Source organism: Thamnophis sirtalis, unplaced genomic scaffold (assembly GCF_051295495.1).
Source record: "Thamnophis sirtalis isolate CommonGarterSnake01/CBP01778 unplaced genomic scaffold, rThaSir2_p1.2 scaffold_1, whole genome shotgun sequence".
NCBI lineage: Eukaryota > Metazoa > Chordata > Lepidosauria > Squamata > Natricidae > Thamnophis > Thamnophis sirtalis.
The window spans coordinates 162,184,785-162,211,634 of record NW_028261381.1 but is presented as its reverse complement, the minus strand read 5'-3'; the positions used below and the strand labels follow the sequence as shown (position 1 = coordinate 162,211,634).

Below are 26,850 nucleotides of genomic sequence, written 5' to 3'. Positions count from 1 at the left end.
GGGAATAGGATGCCCTCATCTTATGTGTGGCAACCCCTTGTAAACAAGTCTTTGTTTACAAACTCTAATCTGCACTTGGAAACTAGTTCCAAAGAATCTAGGACAAGGCTGGGATTGATAGGTTATTCTTATTTCACATACAAGGAATGCTAATAATGAAGATCAACTACTGCAGAACAAAGTCACCTGGCCCTCTGGTTTGAATCTTGAATTTCATTCACCCAAGCTTATGTCATGTAAAGAGCTCTTCCTGCTCATTTCTCAACCTTGGATCCAGATGACATCTCCACCATGTTTTAGTAATGGATCTGTCTGGATTTGTTCTCTTTGCTTGTGCTCCTACCAGCTTGCGCCATTGTCAACTCAAAGAATCAGATTCGTGGAGCTGGAAGGGACCACAAAGAATATTTAATCCAATCCTCAGGACCATTTGGTTCAACTCCAGTTGAAACCAATCTTGGAGATTTCCTCCTACATATGAATGTACAATACTGCCAGAAACAATATTGCAAAGAAGGGCCAAGACAAAGACATTTATTTGCTAACCGCTGATTGTTAAAATTGCCTATAAAATAAGGTGCCCCGTTTATAACAGTGATGATTACCATCATGTCTGACAGAACAGACAAAAAACAACATGTGGAGTTACTTCTGAGTACTGTATTTTTGGAGTATAAGACACACCTTTCCCTCCCCCTAAAAGAGCGTGGAAATGTTGGTGCGTCTTATACACCGAATACAGCCATTTTTGGCCTCCCAAAGCCCCACCCTTGCATCCAATTTTTGTGAAATGGGCAAAAAATGGGCCATTTTCCACCAAAATGGGGGTGTTTTTGCCTTCTTCCACCCCCCAGAAGCACTCTGCAGGCTTCAGAAGGACTGGAGGAAGGGGTGCCCCTGTTGTGGTGAAAAATGGGGGGCATTTTTGCCTTCCCCCAGCCCTGCTGACGCCTGCAGAGTGCTTCTGGGGGCCAAGGAGGACAAAAACTTTTTTTCGTACTTTCCTCTTTGAAATCTCAGTGCATCTTATACACCAGTGCGTCTTATGGTCCGAAAAATACAGTCACTTATTGCTGTTCACCTACAGACAGGACCTTGTCAGACTAAAACTATGATCTGCATAACAATAGATATACCCTGTGAACTGCTAGGAAGGGTCATCCCTCTTCTTGCCAACCAGACATGAAAGCTCCACTGCCCCTTTGCCTTCTGGGAAGCAGCCCCTCCTTCCTGAGACTCCGGACTACACTCCACTACAATCTGTCAAACCACTACAATATAGCAAACCTTTCAGAATAACAGCATTTGAATGGACCTTGGAGGTCTTCTAGGCCAACCTCTTGCTCAATCAGGAAACCCTATAATATTTCAGATAAATGGTTGTCCAATCTCTTCTTTAAAGCCTCCGGTGTTGGAGCACCCAGAACTTCTGGTGCCAAGTCCCAAAGGCGCTTTTTCAAGAGGCAACTGGTTTTTCTGATTTTTTGTTGAAGACATTTCGCTTCTCATCCAAAAAGCCGAAGAAGCTTCTTGAATGAGAAGCGAAACGTCTTCAAAGAAAAACCAGAAAGTCTAGTTGCCTCTTGAAAATGCACCTTTGGGATAATCATGACCCGGATGACTGAGAATCTCCAAAGACATTCTGGTGTAATGAAAGAAATGTCCTCCTGGGTTCGGCTCCAAGTGGGGAAAAAGACACTGGAGACATGGAGGCTGCTTGGAAAGATGGTTTATTGGTGGACAGGGCCACATGGCTTGAGCCCTGAACAGAAAAGGTGATCACATGCTTCAATGCTGGTGGAGAAGAAGAGAAGGGTTGAGGGAGGAGCTTGCTAGGCTTTTTATAACCTGTTCAGTCCCACCTCTCTGTTTCCTGTTCCTGTGTAAGAAATGTATTCTGATTGGTTGTCAAACTCCCATGGGGCCATGCAGGGGCATCTCTCTAGGCTGTGTTTTGAATCCAGGTTTGGTTGAGTTCTCAGATGCCATGTGGTGAGTTGGGTAAAGTTCCTTAATCCCATCCCCCCTGGAGTTGAAGTGGAGAAGTCTTTATTATGTAAAGGGACTAGCTTGGCCTTTTTAATGGCCCATTGACAAAGTGGGGATGGGCAGGAAGCTACAGGAAGCTATTCTGTCTTTTAAAACATGTTTCTTTCTTTTCACATCCAGAGAAATATTCTGGATTTCAATATTTCCTAGAATATTTCATTTTTCTGGGAGAGGGCTAGGTGATAACTTCCTACAGGTGGCAAGCCTTTCCACCGATTAATTGTTGTTCTAGTTGTTGAACTGTCGGGAAAATTTCTTCTTCGTTCTAGGTTGATTCTCTCCTTGGTTAGTTTCCATCCATTGCTTCTTGTTTTTCACAAACAAGCTGCTCTTGCTCACAAAAGTATCTAAGTATAATCCCATATACCTCCCTTTCTCTCCTAGAAGAGAGAGCTTAAGGGGGAGGAGATGAGTGGAGGAGGAGAATAGCAAGAAAGAAAAGCAAGAGAACTCCCAAGTTTATAGGAGTCACCATGAATGAGTTGGGTGGCCCCACAGATTTTCTTAATAAAACAAAATGCATCCCAACCTTACAAAAAGAGTCGAATTCATCAAGCAAACAAAGCTCCTATCTCTCCCCATCCACTCATACAAAAGAGGTAACCTTCAGGCTAATCCTTTAAGGTTGTTTATGCTTTTCAACATGCTTGTGTTGAATATGCCATCATTTGCACCGTATTTTCTTTTTTAACCACTTGCTTAGTTCTTAGTAGGGAATGTAAGAGGACCACCTCAATTCTGATAATTACTTGGGGCGGGGGGGAGAACTAGAAGGTAAAATTTCCCTGGAGTATCTTGACAATCAGACCACTGCCTTTTTCTAAGATTTTTTTTTCTAAAGTTCCAGTCTAGCTTATACCGTGGGATTTCTTGCTGGTCTTCCTCCAAAATACCACCTGTCCATCTTACTTTGTTTTTTGACGATTAGCCAAGATCAACCAAGTGTTGGCACTTTCTGTGATATTTTCATTTTATTCTTTTATTCCACCTTTATTATTTTTATAAACAACTCGAGGCAGCATATATACCTAATACTCCTTCTTCCTCCTATTTTTCTCATTTCAATAATCCTGCCAGGTGGCTTGGACTGAGAGAATGAGTGGTCCGAAGTCATCTCACTGGGTTTTGCAGCTAAGGCAGGAATAGAACTTGCAAACTTCTGCTTTCTAGCCTGGTGTTTTAACCATGACTAGACCAAATGTAAGGGGGAGATGCATAAAATGACTTTTCATCCATCTTTTATTTCTGGCAACTGTTTTCAGAGATGTCCAGAAAGTGGTCAGGAACCTCACCCTGCCTGTATTCTGGACCTCTGTATCTTTCATTTGGCAATGCTGTCAGCATTGGGTTGATTGTGACAGGTGGCTAGAAATAGCAATAGCAGTAGACTTATATACCGCTTCATAGGGCTTTCAGCCCTCTCTAAGCGGTTTACAGAGAATCAGCATATTGCCCCCAACAATCTGGGTCCTCATTTTACCCACCTCGGAAGGATGGAAGGCTGAGTCAACCCTGAGCCGGTGAGATTTGAACCGCTGAACTGCTGATCTAGCAGTAGCCTGCAGTGCTGCATTTAACCACTGCGCCACCTTGGCTCTTAAATAGAGGGTCTCAAAGTCTCAAATAGACTTTGAAGTCCCTTCTATTCCAACCTTGTGCCCAAGGTGGAGTCCTCAAACCATCTCAGACAAATGGTTGTCCAATCTTTTATTGGAAACCTCCAGCGGTTTGGTACCCACAATACCCAGAGGCAAATTGTTCCATTGCTTCACAGTTCTTACTATAATTCCTCATTTCCATAATAGATCTTCCTTCATCCTTCTTCAACTCCTCCAACTTTAAGTAATGGGCACGCTCCTTGTAGTCTCTCATCAGCCCCAATTTTTGGAATCCTACTCCCCCTGGAATTCCAGCTCCATTCTTTTTAAATCTCTCCAGGTAGCTGGTTTGCAATCTTCTTCATTTCAGATGATTCAATGATTCCTCATGGAAAGACCAGTCTCTGCTTCAACAATCTCAGAATCTGAGAGGAAGAGTGGGAAACAGAGGAAAGAAGAAAGATAGGAAGAGAGGGATAGGAGAGAGGGTAAGGGGGGAAGATGAGGAGCATAAGGAGGAGTGGAATACAGAGAGAGGAGAAGGAGAAAGGAAGGGGAAGTAGAGTAGAAAAGGATGATGGAGGGAAGAAAGGAGGTAGTAGAAGAAAGAGGTGTATGGAGAGCAGAAGAGCTAATAATAGGTTTTTATCTTTCTGGGCGTTGTTGGCAAGAGTAACTGATGTAATTACTACTTAATACAATAGGATATTGGCTATGTAATAGTATACATGTGATTATATGTTATGAAAATGGAAAATAAAAAAGTATATTAAAAAAAAAGAAAAAAAGAACAATCTCAGAATCTGATACATTGATCAGTCTTCCAACTTAACATTAGCATAGAGGAAAGCTGTGCCCCTTAACATGAACTTAGCTTATCTATCAAACTCAGAAACTAAAACTAACAAATAACTGTATGTGCCTGCAAATCCGAACATTTCCCAATTTAAAAAGCGTAGAGAAAGAAGTGAGGAGGGGAAAAGAAGGGGGGAAAGTTGTTTATGAGTAAAAGTTTAATTTTTAGTAGGTTTAGGTTAGGTTAGGTTTATTGGATTAATATGCCGCCCTTCTCCCAAGGATTCAGGGCGGCGTACAACATAAAAGAAAACACATATTACAAAAATTAAAGTACATCTCTCCATGCATCTCATACCACCATGTTATGGCAAAGTAACAAAGAGTGAATTAGTGGTCTCAAAGCTACTATCCCAGAAGCCTTCTACATCGATACACCCTATTTCTGCCTCTTGCTTTGGTGACGGCGCTATCATTGCCTTTAGTATCTTCCAGTGCAGCTCCCCCTAATGTTGGAGTGTGCGAGAGAAAGATGGCTTTGTTGCTTTATTGGCAAATAACAAGGAAAACTACGGTAAATAAAATAAAGTCAATAGCACCACATTCTGGTCTTCTAGTGTTGTGGCTAGAAGAATTAATCTTTTTTTTCCTGTCTCTCCTTCAGAAGGCAGACCAATCTCACGAGAGAGAAATAAAATAAAATTTTATTAAAAAGAAAAGCAAATGTAAAAATCCCTTTTTAGCTTTAGATGTATGCAAAAATATTCGGTAACAAAAGAGATAAAAATATAGAGCTGTTCACACCTCAGCAACTGTAAAGAATAAGCCCTCTAAAAGAAAACTAAGAAGGAAAATATAAGGCTTTAGGCAGAACATAACATTGATCTGCTCCTAATTTAGAGGTAGCTCCACTATAAAGAAATTGCAAATTGCATAAAACACCCAAATTACTGGTTTTACACAAAGAACAATACAAGAGACAAAACATTAGACCTTAATACTGGTAAACACGATAACAAAAATTAAACTTAACGTGCAATTTCAACTAGACTTGTTATCTATTTCTTAGGATCATCTAAGAATGCTTGAGCCTAGAGCCCACTGCCTGGACCTTTTCTAGATTTTTGTGGGTCTTCCTATTAACAGTTGCTCAGGAAGATGCTACATTTCTTCTTTTCCTAGCCTACTTACCGAGCTTCTTGTTACAAAATGTGATAGTTTTTCTATATGGCAGAAAGGGAAATCTCCTTGCATATCTAACCTCCAGCCTTGTCTCATTCTGGAAGACCCTGTTTGACAGGGGAATGACTATTTCCTTCTAGTTAATAGGTTATTGTTCTTATGAAAGCCAGGGGGTATTGCAACAGGTGTGTTTATGATTTGTTGACTACGCCAAATAGGTAGGTTCACTGAAAAAGTTCAACTATCATCTATAGTTTACAAGCCACAAACAGTTTAGCAACCTGCAGCTCTGGAGCCGCATGTGGCTCTTTCATCCCTCTGCTGCGGCTCCCTGTCACCAGTCAGCTACACAAATGATAGGGCTTTCAGTTAGGACAGGTAGAGGAAAAGGGATGCAGCGCTAGGAGGAGACTCTATGGTGGGAGAACAGGACTTCCAGTTGGCAGAGAAAAAAGGATGCCGTGCTAGGAGGAGACTCTATGGTGGGGAAACAGGACATCCGGTCGGCTCCAGAATTGAACAGAGGGCTTCCATTTAGGACCTTTGTAGCTCTTTGAGTGTTTAAGGTTGCCGGCTCCTGGTTTAGTCCATACAATCAGATACATATGAGCCACAGTGACACAGTGGTTGGAGTGCAGTACTGCAGGCTACTTCTGCTGCCTGCAATTTGGCAGTTCAAATCTTACCAGGCTCAAGGTTGATTCAGCCTTCCATCCTTCCAAGGTCAGTAAAATGAGATTGCTGACTCTGTAAAATGCTTAGAGAGAGCTGTAAAGCACTATAAAGTGGTATATAAGTCTAAGAGCTATTGCTATTGCTATTGAAAGCAAGCAAGACGCATTATGGGTTAGCAGTAAATGTGAATCTGATTGGTAGGTTAAGTTGGTGGAGTGGAAGAGCAAAGAATTTTTAAAACTTGGCAAAGCAGCAGTTGGTTTAGTACTTGGGTTGCCTTTGGCCACAGGTTCCTGAGTGCTGTAATCCTGCTGGCCTCTAAAATAATACTTTGTGTGGTACTTCACCCGAATAAAACTAAGTACAGATAGTCCTTGAGTTATGCCCATAATGGAGCCTGCCTATGACAATCATAAATCATGATGATTGGAAAATGGGTCTTCATGTGACCAGACCAGATTTTACAACCTTTTTGCAGTGGTCATTAAGTGAGTGTGGTAGTCATAAACACATTGGGACTAGATTCAGCAGTCCATCTGCATTTAAAAGACACAGGCCACGCTTTTGAAGACAACAAAGTCCATTTTTAATTTATTGTGTGTGTGTGTGTGTGTGTGTTATTTGTGCTGATAAATAAATAAAGGGAGACTAGTATAGATCTATTTCAAGCTATTTAGCTCTCATCAGCTAGCCATACCCTTACTGGGAATCGAACCTGTGCTGTATTGCATCTTAGGCAAACGTCTTAGCCATTATGCCACAGGTCTCCTCCTTATCAGCTGAAGCCAGTGAAGAAGGTATATATTTAGTGTCACAACCCCTGGTAAGCCCCAATTATGGGAGGAAGCTATATATATTGTCAAGTATAACAGATGTTAAGTATAGACATGATTATGAATACATGAAATGAATACCAATACAAGGGAATATTAGGACAGGGACTGTAGGCATGCTGGTGCACTTATGCATGCTCCTTAAAGACCTCTTAGGAATGGTGAGGTCAACAGTAGACAATATAAGGTTAAAGTTTTGGGGGTTTGGGGAAGAAACCACAGTGTCAGGTAGAGCATTCCAGGCATTGACAACTCTGTTACTGAAGTTGTATTTTCTGCAATCAAGTTTGGAGCAGTTTACCATAAATTTGTATCTATTGTGAGCTTGTGTGTTGTTGTGGTTGAAGCTGAAGTATTCATTGACAGGTAGGACACTGTAGCAGATAATTTTATGTACTAAGCTTAGGTCGGATCGAAGACGGCAAAGTTCTAAGTTGTCTAATCCCAAAATTTCAAGTCTGGTGGCATAAGGTATTCTCTTGCGAGCAGAGGAGTGGAGGACTCTTCTTGTGAAATATCTCTGGACTAGTTCAATTGTATTTATGTCTGACATGCAGTGCGGGTTCCAGACAGATGAGCTGTATTCATAGTTTTGTATGCCCTAGTTTGCAGTTCAATATTACCGGAGAAGAAGCTACACAATATTAAGTTAACAACTCTTAATGCCTTTTTGGCAATGCTGTTGCCGTGAGCTCTGGCACTTGGGTCATTTGAGATGAGTACTCCAAGATCCTTGACTGTGTGGGGGGTCATTTACAAGGTCATATCTACCCAGCTTGTATTTTGCGTTCTGATTTTTTTCTGCCGGTGTGTAAGAGCATTTGTTGGTTGATATTTTGGACGGAGAAGAAGCTGGTTTGAAAGAGGGGTGAAAGAGGCCATCTATATCAAACCATGACCTGGATGACTGAGAAGCTCCATAGAAATTGGTAGTCCTAAAGTAAATGCAACAATTATAAACTGAATGCAGTGGTCATTAAGTGAACCAATGATTTGCTATGGGGATTTTTTTTTTTTTTGCTGAAAATTGGAAGCAACTGCCGGTTTTCAGCAAAAACATCATAAAGGATGGTCCTATGACAATGGGACACAACAAATCTCCAAAAAGGTTGCCAAGTGCCTGATGTACAGTCATGTGATCAGGGAGGACGACGATGACAGGGGACAGAACTGGATTGTAAGTACCTCCCAGGAGGTCCATCAGAACTTCAAATGGTTGCTAAGGTCATAAATCAAGGACTACCTATAATAGGTTTTAGTGGTTTATTGCTGTGGATTTGGGGGCTTCCTCAGGAATTACTGTATGTATTTCAGTTTTGTTTGTGTTTTATTGTTTCTCTCTTGCTTTCTGTTGCATAGAGTCAAACATCAAGTGGTGGTTATACAAACTGAATGAACGAATTGAAACCGCTCTATAGTACAGTGTTTCTCAACCTTGGCGACTTTAAGTCCTGTGGACTTCAACTCTCAGAATCCCCCAGCCAACACAGGACTTAAAGTCGCCAAGGTTGAGAAACACTGCTATAGTAGACTTGGTTTTCTCCATGAAAATTTTAAGGCAACAAATGTCCCTCTCCAAATCTTATAGGTACCAAATATTTGCTAAAGTGGTACACTAAGAACCATCATCCCATGGTCCTCCTGTCAATGACTATAGGTAAAGCTCATCAGCCTCTATTCTCCTTCCAGGAATTAAAATGTACCCAATTCTTAAACTTTTTTACTGTTCAGCAGTGAGGTACATTCATATGTATGCATGTTTGCAGTTATGGAAGCTTTATTTATTTATTAAATTTATATGCAGCCACCACCCTCACTATTGAGTGACTACTATTCAGTCACTATTAGGCAGCTAGTACTCCTTTTTCAGATTAGTCCTGTAAAATTTTATAGATAGTCCTTAATTTACAACAGTAATTGAGGCCCAAGTTATGGTCATAAATGCCAGTTGTTAATTAGATTCCCACACATGACCGCCCCTGATTTTAAAATCTTTTTTGAGGCAGTCATTAAGCGAATGCAGTAGATGTAAAGTGAACACCACAGTTACTGAGGAAAGTCTGTGTCTGTTAAGAGAATCCAGGATCTGCAATCCATAGTTTTTGATGGAAACTGGAGTTTCTGACAAAAAAATTGGGGTCACATGACTATGGGATGCTGCAAACGGCCATAAATGCATGGCATTTGGGCATAAATTTGGGCATAAATGCCCAATCTGTGATCAGATGACCTTTGGGGGGGGTGTTGGCCTTTGGAACTTCAAATCAAAGGAGGTCTGTTGTAACTTTGAATAGTTATGAAGCGAGCAGTTGTTAAATTGAGGGCTACCTGTAATTTCATTGGAGGCTTAGTCTATATCCGTGATGGTGAACCTATGGCACGCATGCCATAAGTGGCATGCAGAGCCATTTCTGAGGGCACGGGCGGCGTTGCCGTATCAGCTCCAACATGCTGGCCAGCTGATTTTCAGCCTTGATTTTTGGCCATTTTTCGCCCTCCGGAGGCTTCCCTGATGGCCCAATGGGCAACCCGGAAGTCCATTCCCAAACTTCCGGTTTGCGTGTTGGGCCGTTTTTCACCCACCCCAGGCTCCTAGAAAGCCTGGGGAGGGCGAAAAACGGACCTACTGGGCCCACTGGAAGTTGGAAAATGGGCTGTTTCCAGCCTCCAGAGGGCCTCCGGGCAGCGGGGGGGGGGGCTTTTCACCCTCCCCAGGCTCCAAGAAAACCGTGTGCGCATGCACGTGGCAACGGGATGTGTGTGTCATGCGTGCATGCGCAGGAGGCATGGCGCTGCGGGGCATTCAATTATGGGGGTGGGCACGTGAGCGCATGCGATAGCGTGCACACGCATGCTTTTGGCACCGAAGGCAAAAAAAGGTTCGCCGTCATGGTCTATATTATGAGCCACAATTGGCATCTTCTTTAAAAATAAAATGTTCCTTTCAACAGGAAAAGACTGAGCAAAGCAACTGGAGCAATTGTTTTTTTACCTTTTGGCGTTCTCTTTTTGTCTTTCTACAGCTTTGATGTCGAGAATGGCTTTTCTCCAGGACGAAGTCCCCTTGGTTCCCAGGCCAATCTGGGCCTGGGACTTGTTTTACAAGGCACAACGCCCCACAGCCAACGTCGGGAGTCCTTCCTCTACCGATCGGACAGTGACTATGACTTCTCCCCGAAAGCCATGTCCCGCAATTCCTCCATCAGCAGTGACATGTAAGCACAGAGGACACTGGTAACCCCTGTACATTTTTCTGTCTTTTGCTAGCAGAAAGCGAGGCTCATCCCATCACCCAAATGCCCATTTCTTTCTTTTCCATCTTTGACATCCTTTGTTATGTGGAATTTCTCGATGCTCCTCTTCTGGCTGTAAAACCAGAGCCACACTGGTCTCCCAGGGACCACGCTGCGTCCTGGGATGTTTGCAGTCTAGTGACCAGTTTAGCTGGGATTAAAGAAAGATCGCAGAAGAATTCTTTTTTTATATATAAAAGTTTCTTATTTTTTATTCTCTTAACATACCACTGTAAGTTCACATAATTGTTAATATAATAATATAATATAATAATATAATATTATACGCACATACATACATACATACATACATACATACATACATACATATATATATATATATATATATATATATATATATATATATTTAAAGTCACAACCCCTGGTATGCCCCAATTATGGGAGGAATCTAACTGCTTCCATTCTCTGTCCATCGGCTCGTCATAAGAGACCATCCAGACAGAAAGCCCAATATTTTACTGTTGCCTTTGTTACATTTGTGTAGTATTTGTGCTGATAAATAAATAAAGGGAGACTAGTATAGATCTATTTCAAGCTATTTAGCTCTCATTAGCTAGCCATACCCTTAGATCTATACTAGTCTCCCTTTATTTATTTATCAGCACAAATACTACACACACACACACACACACACACACACACACACACACACACACAGATATAGATATATAACAACATTATTGTTAAATAACAATTCACATAATTGTTATTCTTCTTTACACTTGTCATTCTTATACATTTGTTATTCCATTTAATAAGTTATAATATACAATTTGGGTTGCTTTATTTACCATTCCTTCCGCCCGTTGTAACACCACCTTATTTTCCATTTCTTTTCTCCCTCCCTCCCTTCTCTACTTTGTTCCTTCCTCCTCTCCTTCCCCTTCCTTCTTCCCTTACCTCTCCCCTGCTCCTACTCTTCCTCTTCCCCTTCCTACCCTCTCTCCTTCTCTTTTTCTCCCTTCCACTCTCCTCTCCTTACCTCTTCTGCGTTCTCGATCGCAGAAGAATTCTATTCTGGCATTTGCAACTAGAATAATCCTCTTCAGCTTCTCATTCTTTTACATTTGAGAACAATCCCATGTCAAGTTCAGTGAATTTCATGCAAGGCACAGGGACAGGGTCTTATGAAATGGGTACAGGGCGGGTTCTGATCCAGGATTCCGATTTCACCCGGGATATGTTGAAAGGTCTGCCATAGTGTGGAAAGAAAGTTCCAAGGCCATCAGTTACTCTGGGTTAGCTGAGGACAGGGATGTTACCTGGATAGGGCTCTCGGTCTGGCACTTCGTGCTGGGTTCAGAAATTAAACCCACTCTTTCGACTTTGTAGCCATTAACATTACTTCTCTTCTCTCCTTGCAGGCATGGAGAAGATATGATTGTTACTCCTTTTGCACAGGTAGGTAGTCTCTTTAGGGCTGAAAATGGCCTACCCTTGTCAATCTTGGCATGCTGTGTCCCTGTGCCCAGTTAAGAACATGTTCAGAAGCATAATGAGATCATGCTCCCTATGCGGCTTCCTCCAACCTGATATGTTAAGGCCGCGGGGCCACAAGTCACTAGGGTTGTGAATTGTAGCCTCATTTCTCTGGAAAGCATTGGGGGCGGGGAGGGGTTGTTCCCTCATGGACCCTTCCTCACTTTTGATTATTTTTTTGAACTCTTTCTAAAAGTCATTTAACTTATTGGTCACAGTCACATATCATACCTAGATATTTGGGGAATTAATGTTGCATAATTGTTTTTATCTGTTTTTTTTATCATCCTTACTCCCAAGTTTATATGTGCAAAAATAATGAATTTCCCTGCTTCCAACATGCTATACATAGCTTTTCAGCAGTGGTGAAATCTAAATCCCACCCCCCCACCCCGGTTCTGTGGGCGTGGTCTGGTGGGGGTGTCATGTGACTTGGTGGGCATGGTCAACTTTTTTTCACTTTTTAAAGCATTTTTTTTCCTGCTAGTTCAGGGGAACTAGGAAAAAAATGCTTTAAAAAGCGGGGGAGGGGGAAGCTTCCGATGATCGCGCAGCTCACACAGCTGAGCCACGTGATCCTCAGAAGCTTTTTTATTATTATTAGCGGTTCACAGAACCAATGACAATCGTCCCTAACGGTTCGGTCGAACCGGGCTGAACCGGGAGGATTTCACCCCTGCTTTTCAGGCTTCCACTCTGCATCCCATGTACCGTATCTTTTGGAGTATAAGACGCAACCTTTTCCCTCAAAAAAGAGGCTGAAAATCTGGGTGCATCTTATACACTGAATACAGCATTTTTTGCCTCCTGAAACTCCACCCCCTTCACCAAAATGGCCGTGCATAGCTTGTGAGAGGCTTTCAGAGAGGTCCTGGGGGATGAGGAGGGCAGAAATGAGCAAAAGGTCTGGTTTTGCTCAATTCCTCCCCCTCCCCCCAGCCCCCAGGAGCACTCTATAAGCTTCCTAATGCCCTTTTTTGACAAAAAATGGGCCCATTTTTGCGAAAAATGGGCCGTTTTGTGCTCACCTCCCCAAGAACACTCTCAAGCCTCCTAAGGGCTATTCATCCGCTTTTTTTTTAATTTAAAAAACGGGCTCATTTTTGCGAAAAATGGGCAGTTTTGGGGAGGTTTGCCGAGTGATTATTTTTTAAAAAAAATTTGCCTCTTAAAAACCTTGGTGCGTCTTATACTCTGGTGCGTCTTATACTCCAAAAAATACAGTATATCATTTTTATCAATCTTCTTGTTGCCCTTAGTATACATACCTCACATTCAGGTAGTCCTCGGCTTACAACCTTTTCTTTAACGACTGTTCAAAGTTACAGCAGCATAACTGCTATTGGAAAAAAAGTGACTTATGACCAGCCCTCAAACCTACGACCGTCACTGCATTCCCCACAATCGTGTGATCAAAAGTCAGGCATTTGTCAACTGGCATGTATTTACAATGGTCGCAGTCTCCAGAGGTCATGTGTTTGCCATTTGTGATCATCCCAACTGGCTTCCAACAAGCAAAGTTAACGGGGGAAGCTGGATTCACTTAATGACGTTTGATTCACTTAAAAACTGCAGTGATTTAATAACTGGCCAAAAAAAAAAGCACAACTCACTTAACAGATTGTTTGCTTAGCAGTGGAAATTCTGGCCCCAATTTGTAATTCAAAGACTACCTGTATATGGTTTGGCATTCCCATATCCCTCCTTTGGGATATCTCACTGTTCTGTAACAGTGCTCTGCAGGAGGAAAACATTTTGTCTCTTAAAAGAAGGGAAGTACATGGAAGAGTGAATTCACCACCTGGAGTGAGCAAGCAATTTTTCCCTCCTGGGATCCAGAGTTTTGGTACCAACTGGGAAGGAAGGTTAAAAACAGCCTCATCCTCTCCTTAATCAGGCAACAAAAGAAAACTTCCATTTCTGGTAGCTGCAAGAAGACTACTGAGAGGCAGAGTTGGGAGTCAAACCCACGCCTGCAAACCTCAAGTATTCTTTAAAGCAGGGGTCTCCAATCTGGGCAACTTTAAGCCTGGAGGACTTCAACTTCCAGCTGGATGGTGAATTCTGGGAGTTGAAGTCTGCCAGGCTTCAAGTTGCCAAGGTTGGAGACCCCTGCTCTAAAGGAGGAAGGGGGGTTTCAGGGGAAAGTTGTATGAAGGGTTAGAGGCCCTCCTAAGTGATAACATCCTTTCAGGCTTGGATTGTATAACCTGGTCAGTTACGACCATAAAATATGCTAAACTTGCTTAATTTTAACCATGGCTCACTGTATGGCCTAGTTAAGCTTTTATTTCATTTATGGCTCACTGTAGGAGGCAAATCCAATACATGGGTTGATTCAAATATATATTTAATACAATACAATACACTAGCAGAGTTGGAAGGGACTTTGAGGTCTTCTAGTCCAACCCCCTGCCTAGGCAGGAAACCCTATACCGTTCCAGACAGATGACTATCCAGCATTTTCTTAAAGACTTAAAGACTATTTGTATTTGTGTGTGTGTGTGTGTATTGTAAATTGTAAATTGAATAAATTTATATGCCGCCCAAACCCGAAGGACTCCGGGTGGCTTACAAAATACAGGACTAAAAAGATAAAAAGTTAAAAATAAGGAAAGAGAGAAACAGATTAAAAAGCAACGCACCATACACTCAATCTAGGTGGGGCTGGACCTCATTTATATATATAATTTGTGCTGATAAATAAAGGGAGACTAGTATAGATCTATTTATTTATTTATCAGCACAAACACAACACAAATGTAACAAAGGCAACATTAAAAAAAATGGCCTGGATAGCTCCTAGGGTGAGCTGAAAGACAGAAAAGGGAAGCAGTATGCATACCAGGGGTTGTGACACAATGCATACACACACACACACACACACACACACACCATGGTTGATTCATAGCGATGCTCTTCTTCTCCCACTCACAGGTCTTGGCCAGCCTGCGGACAGTTCGCAGCAACTTTGCTGTCTTGACCCACCTCCGGGATCATGTCTGCAACAAGTGAGTGACAGGTTCAGGTTGGGCAGGAAGGAAGGAATTGCGTGGGGACTGGGCAATTAAAGGGGTGGTTGGTGAAACTGTGCCCCACTTTGGCATTCAATCAACCTGCAGAAACCCTTTCTTAAGACCCTGTAGTTCTTTCTGCAGGATGGTTTGGTAAAGCAAAAGTGCAGACAGAAGGTACTGTCTCTGGGGTATTGTCCTTTTGTCCTCCCTATTGTGTACAAAGATACCTCAAGTAGCGTTTGCAAGGACCATGTTCTCATAACACCCCGTCTGCTGCAGAAATGGAAGCTGTTACAGTGAGGTCCTCTCCATTCTCCTGATATGATCTGATGGTGCACACATTTGGCTGTCTTGAGGATGTTTTTGGTGATTGTGTGGTACAGAACTTGGGTCTGCTGAACTTCTATTGTCTGCTTAAGACTGTTGCAGCCACACAGAGACAAACCCGTTGTGTCACTAGGCCCTGCTCTCTGAGGCCATTTTGGCATCAATTGCAAGATATTTGGGCACTTGGCTTCCATGGAGGCATCTACCCATGGAAGCATTGTGCCATGGTGGCAGTGGTTAGAAGGCAGTACTTCAGGCTACTTCTGGTGGCTGCTGGCTGCCAGCAGTTAGGCAGTTTGAGCCTCACTGGCTCAAGGTTGACTCAGCCTTCCATCTTTCCAAGGTAGGTAAAATGAGGACCCAGATTGTGGGGACAATAGGCTGACTCTGTAAACCACTTAGAGAGGGCCGTGAAGCAGTATATAAGTCCAAGTGCTATTACTGCCCACATAACCCTAAACCATTTTGTTTTATGAATACGGGTCTGTCAGTTTTCTGGATTCTCTGTTTTGGCAGACTTGCCAACAACTAATAGATTTGTATGTACAAAAGAGCCGTCCGTATAAACAAGGGAAGAGACATCTCATTGATCATATACCGCAGTGGTTCCCAAACTTGGCAACTTTAAGACTTGTGGACTTCAACTCCCAGAATTCTCCAGCCAGCAGAGCAGAGCTGGCTGGAGAATTCTGGGAGTTGAAGTCCTCAAGTCTTAAAGTTGCCAAGTTTGGGAACCACTGATATACAGGATTAAATGTATTCGCTTTTTCCTAGTACTAACAAGTACAGGATTTGCACGGACATTCTTCTCTTAATGTTATCTTTTTGGGGAGAGGTACCCCAATTTTGACTACTGTAATACGTTTTTGTGTGTCCTGTAGGGGTCGCCAGTTGCAAGCTCCATCTTTAATAGATTCCTGGGCTGTGAAAAAAATGAAAGAGCAAGTTCCCTTGTTTCCCACAGGAATATGGTTTTCCAGAAGACTCTTCCCATGTTTAAAAAAAAAAAAGGAGCACCACCAACAGTTGCTGGGATGTTGGAGGGGAGCAGGATGATGCAGAAGAGAGCTCCCCTGGTGTAGCTGTGAGCTCTTCCCAACTGACTGGCTGGGTTGTTTTCCTTCCCACCCCCACACCAGAAAAAAAACAAGACTTTTGACATGAATATATCCGTCTCCAGAAACTGATATTCCCATGTCAAGAGAACAAACAAAGGAAAAAAAAATCCAGTCAGAGGGGCAAAAAGAGGAGCAGTGTGATAGGAAAAGAATTGAGCTCTTTCCTGCTCCTTTCTCTGACCACCAATCCAGAGATGGGTTGCAAATCCCAGCGCTACCATTTCGCTCGTGCTTGTGTGCGTACTTACGCACCCGCGATGCTTCTGCGCATGTGCCGAAGCATCCAGACAGGTGGGTGGAGCCTCCCGCTGCCACCACTACCGGTTCACCCAATCAGGGCCAAACTAGGAGCAACCCACCTCCTGCACCACTCTGTCAATGGAATTGCTGATCTCCAAAGACCAACAATCGATCTTCGCTTAGGCCACTTGAAAAGTGACTAAAACCTCCATTCCAGGCACAAACTGGAGTTCCTCAACTTTGCACCATAAGGCACATCTAATGGCAAGCCATTCGGGATTGTTTCCCCCGATTGATAGGAGACACGTGGCGGGAGAGGAAAGGGAGCCTGGGAATTAAATCTGTACCTGAGTATCCTTCCCCAGCCGGGTTTCTGAGGCACAGTGAAGCTTACCTGTTGGCCTACTTTTCCTCTGATTCAAGACCAGGAGGAATGCTGATTTAATACAGCTATGAAGCCACATCCTCAGGGTCACAGGTGCAGCTCTAAACAGAGGGAACACAACAAGGAACAGAGACAAAGATGGGAAGAACATTTCTAGGGTGAGAGCAAGCTGTGTTCCCAGTGGAGGTCGAAACTGGCAAGATGGCAGATGCAAGGTCACAATGCAATAAGGCCAAAATGCCTACAAGAAGGGGTCAAAGAAGTGAATGGGTCACTCACAACCACCATGAGATTGAATGGGCAAAAGAATGGATGCCACGTCTGCCATCTTGCCTGTTTTGACCAGAGGGAAGGAAAAACTCACTGTGTGCAAACTACCTTTTTGTCCCAGATTTCCGAAAGAAAGAGAAGTAAGGGAAGACATTTCACATTACGGCTCCCATTTAAAATTGTACTTCTTTGAAGTACAACCTCTTGGCATATTGGCAGAGCTAATTTTCAAGTAAATTTGCTTGGGAATGAAGCCTTCTTTAAATTAGAGTTTATGGTTCAATTATAATTTATATGCTGCAATTCTATGTTGGGGGTGGGTGGTGGGGATGCGCTCTTGAGTAAATAGCTTCTTTGGGGATTTTTCCCTTCTCTATATCACCAGCCACAGAGAACCGCAGGGCTTCAGAGAAGCTTAACTTTATGCTGTATTTTGCAGGCGAACATCTGGTCCCGTCAATCCCCTCTCTACCTCTAAGGTCAATCTATCAGGTAAACCTCAGCTGTCTTTCGGATGTTTTTCTCTCTCTCTCTCTTTTTTAAACTCTCATTGAAGTAAAATGGCCTCACCTTGTGAGGTGGCCCATATTACAAACTGGAAAGCTCATAAGCTTGTAAAAGGAAATCAGCTGATTTGGATCCAAGGTCTGCCTCATTCAGCGTCTGGCTTTCAAGAGAGGCCAATCAGATGCTTCCGCAAAGTCTGCAAGAGAGATTCATAAGCAGATGCCCTTCTGTGGTTGTTCCCAGTAACTGACATTCAGAGCTAGACTGCCTCGGACTATGGAAGTCTCAGTGTCCGTCCATGGCTTAACAGCTGTTAGTAGATTTTCCCTTCTGAATATGTCAAAATCTCCTGTCGGCCATCGCTACATTCGATGGGCAAAGAGTTCCGCAAGCTCAGCTCTGCAGTCAAAAAAGCCTTTTAAAAAGTGGTTAGATTGGAGGTGTTGCAGACTCCGGTTTTTGTGTGTGTGTGTGTGTGTGTGTGAGGTGCGAGGAAAAAACAACCCTGTCTCTGTGTTCCTACAAGATTTTACTTCTCTCACACCTCACTTTAGTTGCTCCCTGACCCCACACCAACCCCACCCTGTGCTTTACCCTTTCCCATGTCTGAATCTTGGGAAAGAGTGATTTGCTCTTTTCCAAGTGAATTTGTGCCACAGAAGTTCGAACTAAACATTCGGGGGGGGGGCTCCTCCTAGCTCGTAAGCTCGTGTGTGTGTGTGTGTGTGTGCAGTGTCAGCAGGCATCTGTATTGAAGCCACGGAAAGGAGAAAAAAAGGTTTCTTCTGCGTAAAGAGAAAAGGGGGGGAGGTTGGTGATACCAGCTCCTTTTCATGCATTGTACAGATGCACGTTGAGAGTAGTATTGAGGGCGGCTGCAGGTGATTCTAATGGGAGCCTCCCAGGGCCTGCCTCCCCCCACCCCCAATAGGTTACTTGCCTTCCCACCCATACCCACCACACACCCCTCAGCCACTGCAGTCTGTGTTTGCTCTGGGCTGCCCTCTCCCTGCCCCTCCTTCTCTGGCTCTGTTTCATGCCACCTCTGCGGCGGGTGGAACGTCTCCAATTGACGTCAGTTGTTCCATTATTCAAAACGCTCTCTTTCAGCTGGTCTCTGCGGCCCCACAAGAGACAGGCCCTTCTGATGGGCAGCCCTTCCTTTCTTGCCTCGGGACAACCTGAACCACCTCTCTCTCTCCTGCATTCTGCTAAACCTTTGGTCGACCCCTGACATCGGGCAAATGGCTTCCAGAGGCATATATCAACCTCCGTGGGCTTGTCTGACAGAAGGCAGGGGATGCCATAGAGGCACATGCTGCAGTAAATGTGCGTGTGTGGGGGGGGGGGTGATGGCTCCCAGTGAGATAGGTTAATGTGAGGGGGAGGCAACGTATATACCGATGCTATGGCCAAGTACGCTTTAGCAGGATTCCTAGGCTATGGCATTCAAAAGTCCCAGAATGGCAAGGAGGAAAACCCTCTTACTTCTTTATCCCTTTCTCGTCTTTGCTTCCTTATCCTACCTCTTTGGACAAGGTAAGCAATGTCAGGGCAGCCTAAAGCCAGGATTTTGTCCTAAAACTCAGTGTTTGGTTGATCATGATATACTGAATAAGTATAGCTCCTTGGTTCACACATAATGCTAAGCCACTGTGAATGAGCTTGTACACTAAAGCAAAAACAAACTAAATTTAGCCTTCTATCAGGCATGAGCCCAGGAAAGATTGAAATGTAGATTATAAACTCCTTGAGAGCAAAGACCTACCTTATTTCTCTCCCTGTGTTTCTCAACCTCAGCAACTTTAAGACGTATGGACTTCATCTCCCACAATTCCCCAGCCAAAGTTGCTGAGGTTAGAAACATTGCTCCAGCCATCTAAAAGATATGCAAACTACTTTTCCAGCAGGCATTAAATGTCCAAACTGCTGCTTCAAGTTATTATAGAATAAAATTACAGAATAAAAGAGCTAATGTTAACAAAAGAAAAATCCCCAAAACAAATTCAAATATTAGGATTGCAACCCTTAAGGAAAATCCTCCAAAATAAGAGCATTTATTTATGTTGCAGCAACTCTGTTATAAATCATTAATACTTTTTTTTTCTGGCAATCCCATGTGTATCAGCATCTTGTTCCCTGAAGAGGCTAATATAATATTCTGAATCAAATGATCCTGTTCTGTTTACTGTGGATTTGCTTCCCTGCTGATTCCCAATATTACAACTGGGATCTTCAATAGCTCTTAAAATATTATCCCATTTTTATTTAATCTTACCGATGCTTCCATGATTCTTAGCCCCCACCTTGATAGTTCTGAGAGATGCCATTTATGAACTGCAAAAAATAAAAGCTGGACCATTTTTTTTTTCAAACTAGAACCATTTTTAGAATGTACCACTGTGGTTTCCACCTAGGGCGACCCAGGTTATTGGCACTTTTGAACCTAATTTTCTCTGTGTGTGTGTGTTTGTGTGGAGAATTAACAGTGCCATTCCTTAAGGTGGCACAGACATCCCTTCTAGATGGCGTTTTCAGTGATGCTCTTTGCATTTCATAGAGGATGCCTACCAAAAGTTGGCTATCGAGACCTTGGAAGAGTTGGACTGGTGCCTGGATCAGCTGGAGACTTTGCAAACACGTCATTCAGTCAGCGAGATGGCTTCCAACAAGGTAAGACATTCAACCCCGGTTGGGATTCAACTCCAAAGACAGGAAGTTTCCCCTCTTCTCTCTCTTTCTTGACCTCTGTCAACCTTGGGTATCTCTTCCCCTTTTGGCAGAGAACTGGTTGTTATGTTATGGCCACGGAGTTGTTTCTTTTCTTTTCTTTTAAAGGCATAAGGTTTTGTGAGAAAAGAGGAAGCCAAGGAAAGTGACACAGGCTTTTTGCTTGGAGCAGATTAAAATTTGGGGAACAGCTGAAAGTTGAGAAACGGGGCTGCTGCTTAGAACACTCCACAGCCCACTTTTGCAAAACAAGCTTTTGTTATTCCAGAAGTCTTCAACTCCTGTTTGTCCAGTGCAACTCTTCTCAAACTATATCCCTTTGCTCTTGCAACTAGAGTAGTGTTTCTCAACCTTGGCAACTTGAAGATGTCCGGACTTCAACTCCCAGAATTCCCCAGCCAGCATTCGCTGGCTGGAGAATTCTGGGAATTGAAGTCCGGACTTCTTCAAGTTGCCAAGGTTGAGAAACACTGAACTAGAGTCAGGGGAGGGCTGCTCTGGGCCACTGGCCATCAACCAGTGCCTTTCCCCACATTCACATTATTCTTCCCTCTGAAGAGAAGCATTTGTGAATTTCCTGGAGGGCAGCCTCGGTTGACCAGTCGTACAAATAAACAAACCACGATGTGGGTCAGAAGAGATCGGAAGCGACTTCTTTTAATAACTTTTATGTATTTAAGCAGAAAAAAAATATATCAGAGAAGACAATTAGTTAGGAGGGGGTGGAACAGCAGTATGGCTCAGTATTCAAAATGCTAAAATGACTGGCAACTTTTATTGCCTGTCATTCAAGGCAATAAAATAAGTTCTTTCAATTTTTTTATATACTCCCAAGTTTCTGGTCCATTGATTTCAACAGAGTGGAAAATAATAATGGATGGGGGGGGGGAGGAGATACACTGTGCTACAAGCCAGTGAAAAGTGAACGTCTATGTGGGGGGGACACTCCAAATCATGAGAATGGTGTAATAACACCCATTTGCAAGGTTTATATAACATGCAACGACTATCTGATGGCTTAATACGATAACCTGGAGCATAGTCCACCAACCAATGCCAAGCTACCCAAATTCAGTTTTAGCTTAAGCCAGGGGTGTCCATACTTGGGAACTTTAAGACTTGTGGACTTCAACTCCCAGACCCTGAAAAAGATCAGCCTTCCCTCATATCTCTGTGAGTTCTTTTTACAAAAGGAAAAACGTCCTCTCCAGCCTTTGGAAGAAGACTCTCTCAATGGTTTTCTTGAAGAAGGTGAAATGGGGGGGGGGATTATTTCCCAGTATTCCCCTTCCCCAGTCTCTCTGAAAGCCTTGGCTGTTGCTAAACAGAGTTGTTGGAAAGAACTTCTTCCATGCTCTGTTGTGCCTGGGCACCATCGGGGTTAAAGCAAATCGCCTTCCTCAGAGGCTCTGCCAGCCAATGGGAGAGCTGAGCTGGCTCCAGCCTCTGTGCCTCTGGCTTCTGATTGGATGGCAGCAGAAAGGAGAGGTACCTGATGCTGGAGCAGCCTTGGTACATCCATGGAAGAACCTTTCTTCGGCTGCGATGCAGGGGGGGGGACTTTGTCCCCCTCCTCAGTTTCTGTCCTGACTCTCAGCGTTGCAGACAAGTCCTAGGCTCCTTGTTTGCAGAGCTCGGGACGGTAGTTCGGGCCCCTTGGTATGAGCATCCGTGGTCTGACTAGGGCGCCTCAGAGAGAAGGGTGGGCTCGCACACAAGCTGGCACTTTTGGCGTTGCGATGCCTGACGCCAGCACTTCGTTGTTCGCATTCTGGGACAGCAGCATCAAGGTAAGCGGGGACTCCCTGACACAATGCAACTCTCGGCAAATCTCTCCAGCAAAGGGTGCAGGAAAGGGGTTTTGCCGCTGCAAAGATTTAGTCACAGACACAAAACATGAAACACACACACACAAACACACACATACGAACGCACACCCCTAAATGCATGCTGTTCTGCAGCAGTGGGGATGCCTTTTTCTCTCTCTAGTTGTTCAGGTATCCTCTCCTTATCTCAGGAGCTGACGGGAGGTTTCTGCTTTTGATACGTCAGTAATGCTTTTATTTTTTTAACCTTGTTGAAAATACTCTCAAAGGAACTCTGCGAAACTGGCTGAATAATGCTGTCAGCCAGATGAAACAGTACTTCGGGGTGGCGGGGTGGGGGGTGCCTGTCCCTCCCTCCCAACATAATATGTCACTTGATGAAGAGACATTTATAAAAGAAAGAAAGCGGACAAAAAAATGCAACTGAGGCAATCGTGTGTGTTTTGAGTTACACAGAACTCTTCTTCCCACCAGCTGAATTTTTAAACAATTCTAGCAAAGGACCAGGTGCCTTAATCCACATTGTAGAATGTAACTCCACATTGTCTCCCATAAGTATAATTCTTTTTCATTAAGGTGAATCCTATAATAGGATGGGAGGCTTGTTTCGGTATGGATGAGATCTAGCACATCTGACTTGGAATTAGGTCATGTTTGAGAAAAGCAGTAAAATATACAACATGAATGTATCTTTGTATTTATCACCCAATTCTTTATGGAGTTTCTTGGGTATTCTCCTCTTTTCCAGAAATAAAAACAAATTTTTACACTAGTTTTTGAAGCAAGATTCCTGAGTTCACCTTTGATGTTTGAAAATCTTCAAAATTTTCACTTTTAAAAATGTAAAACTGAAGATTTAGCTAAGATTTATGCGATCAGAATCCCCCAAGTCATTGTTTTTTTTTATTTTCTTTGATGTTTCATCTTCTCCTTGGCCATAGATGCGACCAGTAATGTGCATAATTTTAAAGCTTACAAAATAACGAGAAGGTAGATAATACGTTTGTAGCTTTTCAAAAGACTTTGATGTGGTTCATCTTTTCCTCTGCACATTTCAACATTTGCTTTCTTTTGACTCATTTTTCCTGTCTCAGGTTCTATGCTAACTTGATACCTATTATTTTAATGTTTAGAAATCCAAGTGGATGGACATCTTTGCTTGCAATTTGGCAATCCTTTCTCAGATTCTGAACATAACCAGGAGCCAGCTGAGAAAATTCAGAAATTAAGAAGTAGAGATATTTTTCTGCTGCTGAAGTACCTCATTGGAAATATCTTTCCTTGCCACTGATCTCTTTCTTTAACAATGGCTGCCTGCTCAGTGGCATCTTTAAGGCCAGGCACATGGGATTCAGAGGCTCCTGATGCTAATGCTGTGATGGCTCCTTACAGGTTGCTGATTTCCTCTCCTCTTTTGTCTCTAGTTTAGAAGAATGCTCAATCGGGAGCTGACACACCTCTCGGAAACAAGCCGTTCTGGAAACCAGGTATCCGAGTACATCTCCAACACATTCTTGGGTGAGTCATCAGCTTTATGGTCTTCCAAATGCAATTCTTGAGAAAATTGTTAAATTGATATGGAAGAGTGGGCCAGTCACTTCTCTAAGGGGAGGCAGACGTAAACTGCTAAAGAAATGTTATTCTACAGTAGCCTAAAATGCGTACTGCTCTTTCTGATCCTGGCACATAAGCAATAGGCCTTAAAGAACCTTAGAAATACAAGTGAAAAAAACTGAATTCTTTTGCAGTATTTTTGGATTCCAGGTTTCTTGAACAACTAGCATCCTTCTTGTGAGGTTACCACTAATCTCTTTTAAAACACCATAAAGAGAAGTCTTGGAGATCTGTGCTACAGCAGGCTTACCAAGCTGTCTAGCCCAGTATTCTGTTCCTACATTGACAAACCGAACATCCCTGGAAATTCTATAATAAAGACATAAATGCCATCTTCTTCATGTACAAGCTGAGTTTCTGACCGTACAAGTTGATAACCAGTGGAACTGTCTGCCACACAAAATGATCAGTTCTTCTTCTCTAGAAATCTTCAAGCAGAACCTGGATAGTAAAACTGCAGAGATGTACTAGTGGATCCTGCACGGAGCAGGAAGTTGGATTAGACCCTTCCAACTCTATTCTGTATTTCGCCGTGATGAATAGTCAGAAGTGTACTTCCATCTGATACTGATGGCGACATACATACACCACAATAACAGCCAACCTTGTTCTTGTCTAATCTCCTTTTAAAACTATTCAAGTCAGCAAGCATCACTGTGACTTGGGACGGTGAACACCGGAGTTAAACTTTTTGTTTGCTGAAAAGTGGTTCCCTTAATTATCATTAAATTTCTCTTCCCGAGAGATCCTTTATCTACCATTGCTGCATTTTAACTATTCTATTCCATATCTAGAGTATCTCCTCTAATGTATATCTTTTTTATCTAAATTCCCGCTTTTTACATTTTTTACATGTTTTCTTGCTAGCAAATTAGCTTTAGCCCTGCATTGTTTTGGCTATTCCTTTCTGCATCTTTTCCAGTACTATAAAAAAAATTAAGTTTAGCAATTGTATACTAGAATTATGAAGCTAATAGCATCATTCATTCATTCATTCAATTTCTATAGCCATCCTACTCAATCAAGTGACTGGGCAGCTTACAATTCTAACATTATAAAGCAATTTAAAAACATTAAAAGAATTACACATCCTCAAAATAAATGTCTAAATAGCAGCTGTGATGATTTATCAACTAACAGCAAAGCCAATTTAATTTCAGTTCTTTTACTAAAGATTCCCAAAATGGAATTAACCTTTTGAATAGGGACGGTATGTTGAGTCTTATTTGAGATAATCACTGCAATCACAAGATCCTTTTCATGGCTCATCGGTGAGTCTAAAAAATTAGGTTACGCTGGGCAGCAAATGTACATCGATTCTTGTGTAGTATAACACTTACCAAATGTGAATAGTGTAATGCAAACATATAGAGATTAGCCAAATATAATAATATGTATCTGACTTTAATTCTTCAAATTTTATCTGATTCATGAAATGCTATCCTCAGTTTTCAGCCAGACAAATTGGCCAAAAGATGGATATATCCAGAGAATAATAATATAGACAATTTAAAAACTTGGTTAAAATGGTCTTAGTCCAATAGGTCATCAGTACTTCTATATATGCTCTATTGAAGAAATTGATATCTTGCACCCACATGCAAGTAGGCAAGTAGGCTTTCACTCTGGGGGCAGCATCAATGACCCTTCATATTCAGAAGACCAAGGTGAATAGACAAGTCATCAGGATCCTTGAAATTCACATGCCTCCAATGATATCTTTTAGAATCCTGATGAAGACCTTCTGAATATGAAGGGTCGTTGAATGATTTCTTATTTGATTTTTCCTCCCCTATTCATTTTTACTATCAAGACTGGGCATAGCATTCAAAAGAGCCATTTCTCCAAGTATCTCTGTTGAAAATATGAAGGCAACCGTCTCCTTGACAAGGCTGGCATGACTATGTTGAAATCTTTCTCTGGCCCTTTCTGTATATGCATTTGTGTCCAGTTATTTTATATCTCTGACAAGTTTTTCCCCCCACATGTATTATCTATGCATGTACATACGGGCAGAGACAACTGGGACAGAAACAACTGCATGAGTTTTGTGAGCGAAGTGGCTGTTTTAATACTTCAGAGAGAAACGCTTCTCTTGCACACTTTTTAATCCTTTGCACAATCTATTTTCATAGTGATTTAGGTGTTGCCCTTATTATTCCATGATAATAATTTTGTTGTAAGCCACCTGGAGAAACAATTGTAGGTGAAGCTATGTAGAAATATATAAAATAGCCGCATATACATCAAGTGCACTGATAATGCACAAGAACAGTAGGCAACAATATATGTATTCTGACTTTGATATGCAAACTGAAACTGGCAAAAGAAGGGAAACATTGGTCTTTATTCAGCTATAAAATAAATGCCTAAATTCTACTTCAATCTGCCTTCTTGTTTTTCAAGGAGGCAAAGATGCAGGCAAAATTGGTACATTCTTCTTAGCTTTGCAAGAGAAGATGTCTTTTAAAGTTCTTCTGTTAGTGAGTGGATGTCACCCTCATGCAATAGAATTTATTTTTATTTAATTATTTTATAAATTAAAAAAATCCATAATAGATGACCCTGAATAACTGAAACTTCTGCTGGATTTGAAGGTCATTGAAAAAATATGTCTAAAATACAACACTTCTAAAAAAGAGTAATTAGAATAGAATTACCATCTCGAAGTTGAAAACATCTGGACAACCACTAGGTGGCTGCAGCAAGTTAGAGTTGTCTAATTTCTAACTGCTGCCTTTTAACAATCATCCAGATGTATGTAGTCCAGATAATGACAGTCTTACAATAAAGAAATTGGTCTGAAAATGAGTACGAACGTTTATAATTTATAAAGAAAAAAAATGGACCAATCCAAAAGCATTCTAAGCTGTTATCTTGGAAGGAAACCC

The 26,850-nt window shown here is 42.3% G+C and overlaps 1 protein-coding gene across 1 annotated transcript in view; it reads left to right on the top strand.

Annotated features, from left to right (window-relative positions):
- Window positions 1-26,850, top strand: part of PDE4C (phosphodiesterase 4C) — a 65,753-nt gene that overhangs the window by 18,485 nt on the left and 20,418 nt on the right. The window contains exons 2-7 of the mRNA XM_087702135.1: window positions 10,156-10,347; window positions 11,811-11,847; window positions 14,863-14,936; window positions 17,722-17,774; window positions 20,350-20,462; window positions 23,770-23,863. Coding sequence (XP_087558261.1) covers window positions 10,156-10,347; window positions 11,811-11,847; window positions 14,863-14,936; window positions 17,722-17,774; window positions 20,350-20,462; window positions 23,770-23,863 — 563 coding nt within the window. The remainder of the gene's footprint in view (window positions 1-10,155; window positions 10,348-11,810; window positions 11,848-14,862; window positions 14,937-17,721; window positions 17,775-20,349; window positions 20,463-23,769; window positions 23,864-26,850) is intronic.